Here is a 12,140-nt window from a genome sequence, read left to right as displayed (position 1 = left end):
TTGTTTATAATTAGGTCTAAAGTTCAGAAGAAAATAAAACACGAGAGGAAAACTACGGTGGAGGCTTCCCTTAAAAAAATATGTATCAAAATGTTAAATTGTCCTTGAAAACAGGAGCAGTAAGATGTAACAACGGAGTGCAAGCAAGACTGCTGAATACATAAATTATTGATGGCAGCGGATCTTTAAATTACATACGGCAGCAGGGAACACCCAGTGTTAAAGCATAACACATGCATATCTGCATATTGACACATGTTCTTTTTTCACATCTGGCCTCCTGTCTTGGTGTTTTCATTGGCAGCAAGAAAATAAATTTTGCCTAATCTCTGATTTTTCATTCCAGATAACATCTTCCTTTTTCCAGCTGCCAGTAGTTACTGGAATGTCATGTGAAAGTAGTAGCTTACTGGTATGATCTAGTGCTTTGGCCTTGCAAATCTCATCGTCCTGACTCCTGTTCAGATCAGCTGTGCTGTTGTCAATAGCACCCTGGCTTGTATTATTAGAAACACTGTAGCCAGCAGGAACAGGGATGTGATCGTCCCCTTGTACTCAGCACTGATGAGGCTACACCTCAAGTATTGTGTTCAGTTCTGGGTCCCTCACTACAGGAAGGACATTGAGGGGCTGGAGCATAGGCAAGGAAACTCAGAAATTGTGTGGAGCACATGACCTATGAGGAGCATCTGAGGGAGCTGGGGTTGTTCAGTCTGGAGAAGAGGAGGCTGGGGGAAGACCTTATCACTCTCTACACCTACCTGAAGGGAGGTTGGAGTGAGAAGGGGGCCAGCCTGTCTTCTTGGTGTCAAGGAACAGGACTAGAGAAAATGGTTTCAAGCTGTGCCAGAGGAGGTTTAGGTTATATATGAGGAAATATTTCTTCACCAAAAGAGTTATCAGACATTGGAATGGTCTGCTCAGGGCAGTGGTGGAGTCACTGTCCCTGGAGGCGTTTAAGTAGTGTGTAGACCTGGTGCTTAGGGACACAATTTAGTGTTGACCCTTCAGTGCTGGGTCAAAAGTTGGATTGGATGATCTTTGAGGTCTCTTCCAACTGGATGTATTCTGTGATTCCTTCACGGGTTCTCTACCTTCAATTTTAAGGGGATTACCTGCATGAGTGAGGCTTATGGAACTAAGATCTTTATGAGGAAAATCATGAATGCTGTGTGTTCAAATTAACCTTTGTGTGTGTCTGTGTGTACTGTAAAAATGCATATCACTAGTTTCTTCTGTATCATACTTGTGGCTATGTGTGTGTGTCTAAACCCTATGTGATCACAAAATCAAGGGGAAACCACTCAGGAGCTTTTAGGTTTAAGGTTTAATTATGCCTAACATCCATCCCTTCTTCCACTAAAGACATGCAGGTTTTGAAACAAAGAAGCACTGTTTTGGTGGATTAACATTAAAGTTTGGGGAGTTTCAGTCATCACAGTAGTATGCAAAGCAAATGCGGAACTATCCATTTAGAGGTGTTTTACCCAGCGCTTTCGTCAAAATGTCTGAAACAAAGAGTTGCAGCTAAACCAAACCAAACCAAACCAAACCAAACCAAACCAAACCAAACCAAACCAAACCAAACCAATCTTTCCTAGGACTGTAAAAAGAGGATTGGAAGAGACTATGATAGCTTCTTGAATCCACTACCCCTAACAGTTCTGACCAGATGATTGTCTAATTTCGTCTTAAAAAACCTCCACTGATGGAGGCTCCGCATTGTCCCCAGGAAGGCTTTGAGTGCTAAACTAACCTTCTCACTAGAAAGCTTTTCTTATGTCATATTTGCATCTCCCTTGTGTAATTAAAGCCATTTGTTTTGTCATATTGCAACAGGCACTAGGAAGAGTCAATTCCCTGTTTTGGAGTAGCATTTTGCATACATGAAGCTTACAGTTTCCCCTCTGTCTTCTCTTTTCCAGGTTAAATATCTTCCATCCCTTTGATTGTACCCCATTGAACACTTTCTCTAGCTCTCTTCCTAGAAGTGAGCTACCAAAACTAGATGCAGTAATCCAGTCCATGACTTACCAGCACTTCGTGGAGCAGGAAATTCCTTTTAATCTGTTTATATAGCTTAGTATTTATTACATTTAGCTTCATCCACGTAGAAATGACCTTTGGGTAGAAATGACCTTTGGTGGTTTTTTATTAATTTATTTATGTATTTTCTGTGAGAGAGTAGTAGTGTAACAGGAATGGCAAAGCTGTAGCTGCTGAGCTACTTGTAGTGTGCAAGCAGATCACATGTAACTTCTCTGTATTGGACTGTATGGAGCATCTGGAAGCATTTCCTGTGAAACAGACAAATGGCTCAGACACTAGAATTTGCTTCTCCAGAGTGAAGCATGGAAGACTTGTTTTCAATTTGGATTGAATCCTGCAGTATTCCTTAACAAACTGTACTCAAAGAAAATAGGATGGATCCTGCCAGTCAAAGGCTGCCAAGGAATCAGCCAAACAACTACTGTTTTAAGACAGGGCAGTGGTTACCCTGACCATCCCTGCTACATAGTGTAAAATACAGCCAAACATGCTTCATTTGTAGTACTTGTATCTAACTGCAAAGGCAACTGCCAGGTGAGCAATTGCCTAATGTGAAGGTATCCAAAGTTTCTGCTGAGCTAAGTTGTGGTGGGTTGAAAATTCCCCCCAACATTAAATTTGCCAGACCTGCTCAGCTGGAAGCAAATGAAGCTGTATTTACAAGCAAAACTACAATCTACAATGAAATGCAATGAATATGTACAAAATATGCAATATTATACAATATTTACAGGTATTTACAATTAATAAACAGCACAAGAACCCCTCCTGGCCAAAACCAGGGGAGCTGCAACAGCTTCTTCCTGCCCTCCACCCTGCTTCTCTCCCTATCCCCCTGTATGCAAACAGGGACAATAGAGAGAGCAGAGAAGTTGTTGTTGTTAGTATCAGTCACAACAAAGCAGTGCAGTCAAGGTCAGTAAGGCCAGGAGAAGCATCAGCCAGAGCTAAAGAAGCAAAAAGAAATTGTTTGGTACAACTGGTTTAAGTCTGTTATCTCTCCAATGGATTGTTTAGAACTTATAATTATTTTCCTTTTTACACACAATAGTGATTTGTTTATAATCTACCACTCTCTGCTCAAGATCTGTGGAAAATTTTAAAGGTACAGCCTAAAACTACCACATAAGCCTATTGGGTATTACTGAGATGGAGAAACAGAGCTGCCAAGCAAGGAATCTCTGGGTTATACTTCTGTGATGCATACCACTGTAAATGTAGAACGCTGCCTAGAGATAGGCTTCAGTACAAAGTACTGAGCTGCTGTGTTAACAACCAGCACCCAAGTGTTGCCCAGCTCCATGAGGAGCCTGCAAGGGCTGCTTGTGCAGCTGTACACAAACTCTTCTCTGTTAGAACAACCTTTGAATGAATAAACACTGATAAGAGACACTTAACTATTGTGCCAGAACTATGTTTTGACAGCTGTTGCTTGTACTGTCTCCCTTCAGGTCTATCTTTTAATTACATCAGGTTAACACAATGTTTCATCTGTCACTTTTGGCTGATAGCAGAAAGGGACAAATTCAGCCATGGGATGAACAGATTCAACGTTTCTCACTGCCATGACACAGAGTTGGCCATACTCCACTTGAATCACTCACTACCCACAGTCAGTTATCATGGCTGGAAAAAGAAATGGCCTGTCTAAGGGCTAAGCAGTGGGCAGGGAAATGGCATGTGCTCTGTATAACATCGGAGTCCAGCAGCTAAGGCATTTTTAGCTGAATCTGTGGCATATGGTATAATTCTAAATGCCAAGGGACAACTGTATTTTCATCAGCTAAAGGGGTCTGAGAATTGTCTGCAGAATGAGAAAAAAATAGTCTTAGCACTTGATCAACTATTTAAGTTATCTTTACATCTTTCCATAGCTGCGTAAGTGTTGCTACAAATTGGAACTGTTCAAATATTCCCAGAGAATAAAATGGACAGCCTTCAAGGCTAATGTTCCCTCTACATGCAGACTGCAGGATGGAGCGTGGAAGTACTTAGATTGTAATGACATGTCATGGAGGTTAGGCCAGTCTGCCGGTGAACTGATTCAGTATCAGTTCTGCAGTGTTGTTGGGATCTCACATGTGAATAATGAGTCTTAGAAATATTCTTTGCAAGTGGGCTGTCTGATGAAGAACAAAGAATGAAATGAGTTCAAAGGAAAACGACCTCTAACAGGTTGGAATAGTTTGTCTTTTTGTCTGTTTGGGTTTGGTTTGGTTGGTTTTTTATTACCCTGGAAAATGAATTTCCTTTCAAAAATTTGTAACCGGGAAGATCTCTGAATAGACTCCCTGCTGACTGTTGCAGAACTGTGTTTAAATGGAGCAAAATACAGTATGGTACAATAAACATTAAGCTTGAATGTGTAAGCTCAAGGCAAAGTTTTCTAGATACAAAACTAATTTTAAGGGAGACTGCTTAGATTCTTCTCTACTTTCTAACATGCATTAATGTGCACTAACAGAAAGCAACTGGGGTTTTGAGATGTATCATTAAGTAAAAATAATTATATTTATCACAGTATCACCAAGGTTGGAAGAGACCTCAAAGATCATCAAGTCCAACCTGTAATTTATGATAGTGATAATTCACTGGAACCAAAAATAGGTTAGTTTTTATTTTACCTTTCTCTCCTCCCAGATACAGGAAAGAGAGAGGAAGGGAAACACCCCATTTTGTTTTGGTTTTATGAAAAAAAATGGAGAAGCAGTTCCACTTCCATGCAGTTCCTTCCTGCTCCAGCCACCTCCCCAAAGGCCACTACAGTGCAGGTACATCTGTCTGGCTGTCATTCTGATACCTTTCATGGCCAGCTAGAACAATACATAGGACAGACCACACCTAGGGACTGATGTCAAAGAGAGCAATTGCAAAGAACTGTCACTGCCATGTGTTGGCACAAAAGTGTTTGAGTTTCTGATTTTTCTTGCACAAAGCATCACTCTTTTGTTCTTCTTTTCTTGTTTGTACGCTAACACTTTACCTTTGAGACAGTTCAGACATAACTGACAGCAAAGAGAACACAGGTAGCTTTTCTCAGAGAGGCAATGATTCTTGTGTTCATATCTGATCTAGATTCTCACATTGTGTTTCTTTTTTTCTTTCTTCTTCTTTTTTTTTTTTTTTCTCTTTTGGAGACACCATTTGTTTCAGTAGCAGATAACTAACCCTGTTCACCATCCCTGCCATGACAGGGATCCTGCTTCTATTCTGTACTGCAGTCTCAATCAGTGAGGGAGGAATCTGTAGATGACTAAACATTTGCTTTTCAGAAAACAAATGTTCCTTAAAGGGATTTTCCCCCATGTCTCCTGGAAAGGGTTGTCTGCAAGTCAGGTGGGTGAGTTGGAATGAATCACAGAGGAGAGACTGAACAGTCAGTTTAAGGTCATCTTTTGTTGTACTTCCCTTGTCTCTTTTCTTCAATTTCCTAGTCTCATTGAAGTTCTTTCAAGATCTTTCCTGAGAGCAAAAGGAGGCAAACAAAGCACATTTCATTCATTTTTTAACTAGTTTTCAGCCAAAAGCTGGTCAGACTTTAGCACCCATGAAACTGCAACAAGTCCTCTCTCTGTTTCTGTGCTAGTTCCCACTCATCTTGGTGAAATGCCTCTACCTTTTCTACCTCTGCTAAAAAGGAGAAACTATCTGAAATGCTCTGCAAACTGACATAAACCCAAAGCACCTTCTTGGAGAAAGAAGAGGTCTGTAATAGCATGAGATATATGGACAGCCTTCCACAATAGTTCATGTGTGGTGCAAACCTGGGATGTCCCTGCAGCAAGAGCTGAAGTGCTGGGGCATGCAGTGTGCACTGCAGCTCTTCTGGAGGCTTCACACTCACCTCCTCACAGCATGTAGCCTGGCACAAGCTCTCATGGGCTCGAGGGCCCTAATTCAGCTAGACTCAGTAGGATGATATTTCCATTGTGGCAGAGGCACTGATTTGCTGTTCCTCACTATACCAAGAAGTGGTTGCCATGCCCTTAAAAATCCTTCCTGCCAGTGCTGCTTTGATGCTGCTCTGTGCTTCAATGGGCAAATGCAGTTGCACTGGGGTGATACAAAGCAGCATTAACTTTGACTGAAAAACATGCTGGTCATTAAAGGTTGTGCCCTTTCAAGGGTTATGCTTGCTGGCTCTTCTGAACCTTGCAAATATCAAACTTTGCAATGTTAGTATGGAATAGATTCTGCAAACTCACCAGGAATGTGGGGAAAAGCTCCCTCCCATCTCATCTGTGCTTTTGTCTTGTCCTTTCTTCCAGTTTGTAGAGCCCTTTATTCCTTTCCTTGCTGTGTAGCAGATAGGAACATTTGTCTTTTTGCAATCAAAGCATCTATGAGGGTCTCAGTGGGATTATTTTTACATGTAAGCATTGCACAAGTCCAGTTCCAGGAAAAGACACCAGTATTTTCTTTAACACATGCTGATAGGAACAACTCCTCTAAAAGCTTAGAGACTGAGATGGCCTTGAATTAGATCCAAGGACCTCAGACTAATTACAAAACTAAATCAGAATGAATGTTCCTTTATAGTTCTGCTGCATAATGGTCCCAGGACTTACTGAACCTGGATGTCGAATATATAAGACCTTTTGTGCTGAAGCAGAATAAAGGGAACATTTACCCAGCTGTGAATTAAGTGTCTATCCTTTGCTGAATTCTGTTGTTACTTTACAGTATTTGAACAATTCTCAAAGCAAAATCATACCTCTGCTACCAAGGAAAGCAGTTTGCAAGGAAAATTCAGCTTGTTTTACTCAGTCTTGTTCCTTTGCCAGAAATTTGTCTCTTCTCTCCTGAAAACAATGCTGTAACATTTATTGTGCTACAGAAACAGCACATGCCACAAAGATCCTCTGTCCTTTTTAAAAGGCTGTCACAGTAGAACCTCTATTAGTGTTGTGAGTTTTAACTCGCAGAGTAAGAACCTGAACAAACTGTAACGAGCTCCCATTGCCTTTCATAAAGGGATGAACAGTCTTTTCATGCTTAACCTAACTGCAGCATGCTTTGGAAACAAGGGTACATCTATTTGAGTCATTATGACAGTTCAGGCAGCACTAACTGCAGGCAGATTTCCAAACAGAGAAAAGAGTTGGGGCCTGCAGCATTTTGGGAAAGACGACATTTGGGAATGAGAGGAGCTCCAGGACCTACACTTGCCAGGAGCCACTTGTTCACACAGAGGCACAGCACTACTTGTAGGCTGATTGGCACTGACTTACCTGCCAAAAATGAAGCATCTCCTGCTGGCTTCTTACCAGCACTTAGAGTCTCTGATTTAGGAAAGCAAAGCACAGTCTTGTGTGCCAATCCTGAAAAGCTACCAACCCTGACATGGAAAAAATGTTAGGCAAATCTGTATAGCCAAGAATAAAAACACACTTGCTTCTGAATGGAAACTATTTCAGTGCATGGTGAGATGGAGGGACTTGGTCTATTCAGCCTGGAGAAAACTCATGGAGGTAATGGCTGCTTCTAGCCAGGAGAGCTGACAAGATAGAGCCAGGCTTTTTCCAGAGGTGTACAGTGACAGCCATGCAATGGCATCAGTCACACACTGCAATGAGATAAACACCAGCTCAGTATAGGAGCAAAAATGTCACACCCAGAGGGATGTAGCAGAGGGAAACATCACCCAGGGAAGGTGGAGAATCTCCATCCTTAGAGGCACACTTTTGACTTTACAAGGACCTAATTAACCTACTATCACTTTAAAGGTGTCCTGGCAGGGGTGGGATGCTGCACAAGACAAGCTCCAGATCCACCTCAGTTTTTCTTTGATTCCAGGTTTTTACATCTCTTATTTCTTAAATAAAGTGACTATGGAAAGCCACTTAACCCTCTTGGCTCAGTTTCCTTACCTTTCTATTGGAAATAGTATTTTACTTCCATGAAACATATGTCCTACGTTCTAATTGCCTTTTTTAATTTCTAGGGTGCACTTGGAGGTATACAAGCCATAAACAAAATGCCAGTCTTTAGGAAGGCAAAGACTGAAAAAAATTGCAGGCCAGTAGCTCAAATATCCTGACACTGCTGTAACACCTGAACAAAAAAAAGTTTCTTGATGAGTGGGATTGAAATTATAAAGTATACCTGTCAATTTCTCCCCTTCTTCTAGGTCTCCAGAAACAATGTGGATTTTTCATCTAGATAAGCACCATTAAGTGGAGCAAGAAAAGTGCCATCTGGTTATTCCCAATCATATCCACATGAGAATTTGCTTGAAACGATGTAGAGATGGCCCAGTGTTGATTTATATATCTACAACCACCTCCTTCCCCTTAGACCTTTCACCCTTAATAAAGCCAAAGATTTTTCCAGTAGTAACACTGGAAACATTTCACTACCCTTTCTGCAAAGTTTTTTCTATGTATGGATAAATGAGAAATGGCCAAATAATGAATGAGCTGATTGGCTGAACATCTGCAGGTGCTCTATAATGACAACAATTAAGCTATTCTGAAGCTATTACCATATTAAATTATCTTACTGCAATGCTATTAATTAGAATTCATGTTCTAGAAATGAAGCAGCACAGCAATTACAATGATATTTAATGACCCATAAAAATAAAATATAAAATTGGTAAAAATTCTCATGTAATTAATTTAAGGCTGGAGGATGGTGGGCCAGACTGCTCCCCAGTGCAACTCCAGCCACTTCTGTACTTCTGCAACATGAATGATTACGATTCGTGTTACCACATATCTTGAAAGCCTGATTATTTGGCATGCGATACCTAAAGCTCTCCAATATTTGTGCCAAAAACTAGAAATCAGGCAAATTTCAGCTGGTCTCACTGTGAAGGTTGAATCTTGATAGGGTTTTGGGAAAAGTCTCAGCAAGGTTTGTGACGGAGGTTATCGGTTGACCTCAGCAATGTGTATTTTACAGACAAGATCTAGCAGTGACTATTTTTTTTGCATAACATACTAGGGCTCTCCTTTTACTTACTTTGCATGCCGCTCCCCTTTTGGCAGAAATAAAAGTGCTTTTGACTTAGTATTTGCTATCAAATTTCTCAGATTCTGTGACACAGTGATTTCTTCAGGATATATCAATGAAAATGCAAACAGACATGTCCTGCCTAGCTCTCCGAGGAGTTATAACGCCAGGATCTGTCTGTCTTGGGGCAGTGGAGTTATTTTCCCTTGTGTGCTCAGCATGAACCATGCTTAGAGCTTTGTTGTTGCTCTTAAACAGAACTGTTAATGTGCCTGGCAGCCAGTTCAGTCAGGACCCCTGAAACTGCCCGTGCTCTTTATTTGGTACTGCCTTACAAGTGGGAAGTCTAGATACCACCCAGTCATAGATCACAATATGGTGAAATGAAGGAATAAACTGGAGCAACTGAAACACTTGTGGGTTGCTATCTGCACCACCAATATACACAGGGCTAGACAAGTCCTCTCCATGAGCTATCATCAAGCATAAGCTAAGTTTGTCAAGCAACCCATGGATGTTGCTTTTGGCCGGAGGGAGCACTGAGCCACAGCTTCTTCTAGCCCTCCTTGCTGATGATTGAGCTGTAGTGTAATAGAAGGGATAGCTGTGATACTATCTTTGCACTTCTTTCATATGTGTCCCTAGCTCCTGACTGCTTATCCACACATTTTCTATTGCATGTTTTTTGTGGAAAATGCAAATCCATAGCCTATGGCATATAGAAAAAATTATCTGGATAAAAAGCTGTTATACTTAACTCTGGGATCTTCCAGGGATTTTTTTTCCCTGGAGAGAGAGAAGAAACTGGGTTTGTAATAATTTGTTTTATTGATAGATATGAATCTTTATTGTTGTTTTAACTATCAAAATGTACAGAGGATGGAATCTATCCAGAGAAAAGAAGACAATTTCTTTTATTTCCTTACACTCTGTGGGGCAGTGTCATGGGAATATTTCCATCGTTATTACAATAAGCATCTGCTTTTGGAACAGTGGGGCACAGAACACAGAAAAACAGGATAACAGTCTGGAGATGGGATCTGAATATCGAGGTGTCTTTTCTTATTTGATGCAAGTTCTTTGCTTTCTAATCTCTCTACAAAAGAACAAATAGTGAAAACTGTTAAAAATAATATCTTACAAACCCAGAACTTATTAGTTGTAGTCTCCTTTACAACTGCTTTTCCAAGGATTGGTGCAAGGACTCTGTATTTTTAATTGCAATGAGTTATGTGTGCCTATGTGCTTATGGGAAACAACAGATATAACTGGCATGCCCCTTACCAGATTCCAGGAAGGTATTTCTGTTCAAATACCAAACATTATTTAGCCTCAAGTGTTTTTAATCAGGATAAATCTCATTTGCCTCTTAACCAGACACTAACACCCTATAATTTTGAAATTAGTTTCATATATGTGAGCAGGGAAACATAGTCTTGACAGACTGCTCTTGTCCTCACAACGTTTTGAGGCAAACTTCTGAGCCTTCAGAGTAGATGTCATTGTAAAAAAGAAGTCAGCAGCCCCATGATTTATGTCACTCTTCTTGATTATCTATAAAAAGGGATGATGAGGTGTTGCAAAAATGTATTATTGGATTGTACCTGGGGCTGTCTGATCTTTTGGACTAAACCATTACAAATGTTCTGGTATGACCCTTCGCTTAGGCTTTCTGATGGAACTTTTCCTGCAGATGTTGCAGTGGGCTGTGCAATAGAAATCCCTTGATGAGGCTTTCATATGTGGCTCAATTTCCAAAACAAATTGTGCCTTCTATTAGCATTATTTTAACTGCTATTTCGTAAAAGTGGCAACATGCTCCAACAACTTTTCCTTTTAGTATGGATGGTAGAGGCTCAGAATATGAAATTTCTCATTTTCTTGTTAATGTAGATTAATAATTGAATCTGGCCTGGATTTGTCCATTTCAAATTTAGCACTAGCTACTGTGTCCCTAATTACAGGAAGCTTCTTGCACTAGGGTGCTAAAGTTTGATGCAGAAAAAGTGTCACAGGTTCCACCCATTTGTTGTGTGGATTTTCACAGGGGGCAGAGAAAAATCCCAAAGTTCTGTGTAACACATGGGTCTCGCTGTGAAACCTGCAGCAGACTCTCTGTGGATGCACTTAGCCTAGGCAGGCTTGTAAATTCAGGAATCCAGAGGGTGATATATTCCCCAGAAGCTTAATGCTGTGTCTCAGGGGTCTACCCACCTCTACAGAGCCATACTTTTCCCTCTTACATGCTGCATTTAATGATTAAACAGAGCCATCAATCCATAAGAGACAAGTATGGGAAACAAAAAGCTGGAAATAATAGTTCCCTACTGCACAAGGGAGGGTTCAGCTTAAGGATCTGAGCCCACATAACGTTATGGGTACTAATTTTAGACAGTCACCTTTTTGAAGCTTATCCTAACCTAATTAAGTGTCTGCTTTCCCCTCAGGGATGGCACTTTTACTAGATGAGCTAACAGCTGCATCTCTGTGAGAAGCCTTGTGAAGGGCAAAATATTTGTTAGCAGCTGCTATTTTCAGCCTCGTCAGAATAAACAAAGAGCTAGGCACCTGCAGTCGTTTCTTTTAAAAAGTCAGCGCAATTTGTACATACTTTGGGGTCCACAGAGGAAGGTGCAAGGAGAATGGGCAAGCTCACCTGTGAGGTTTTGGTAAGAGCCTTCTGGAGGAAATGATAGGCTCTTCAGTTTGGAGACATATGGGATTGTTAAGTGATCTTCTAGCAAGATAAAGAACACTGAGAAGAACAAAGTGCCTTTAAATTATTAATGCATCTTGGGACAGCCCAGTGTGAGACCCACATTGTCTAGAAACAAGAGAGCTAGTGCAAACAAACTGGGGAACTTCAGATGAAGGCAAAGGCAGGAAAGGAGAATTTTCTTTTTTACTCTTTTGTATGTGTGTATAATTAACTACAACTAGATTTCAGAACACATCATTTTAGATGCCATTTGTCTAAACTATATGTCTTAATCTTGAAAATGGTTATTAGGCTTTGGGCTTAACATGTCTCAGGAGGCTACATAAGATCCAGGACAACTCCTTACACAAGAAAAACATTCCTAACTGTGTGGGAAAGCAGATGGCACCTAGGTAAATTGTATTTGCAGGAAACC

At 40.7% G+C, this 12,140-nt stretch overlaps 1 protein-coding gene across 1 annotated transcript in view; it reads right to left on the bottom strand.

The window, feature by feature from the left end:
* NTPCR (nucleoside-triphosphatase, cancer-related) overlaps positions 1-6,326 on the bottom strand; it is a 73,533-nt gene extending 67,207 nt beyond the window's left edge. The window contains exon 1 of the mRNA XM_068154417.1: positions 6,255-6,326. Within this exon, the coding sequence (XP_068010518.1) occupies positions 6,255-6,288 (34 nt within the window). The 5' untranslated portion in view covers positions 6,289-6,326. The remainder of the gene's footprint in view (positions 1-6,254) is intronic.
* Positions 6,327-12,140: the final 5,814 nt, after the last annotated feature.

This window comes from Melanerpes formicivorus, unplaced genomic scaffold (assembly GCF_026170545.1).
Source record: "Melanerpes formicivorus ecotype bairdi unplaced genomic scaffold, bMelFor1.0.p_v2 SCAF_2, whole genome shotgun sequence".
In the NCBI taxonomy this organism is placed as follows: Eukaryota; Metazoa; Chordata; class Aves; order Piciformes; family Picidae; genus Melanerpes; species Melanerpes formicivorus.
The sequence above is the reverse complement of the archived record's forward strand: the minus strand, read 5'-3'. Positions and strand labels throughout refer to the sequence as shown.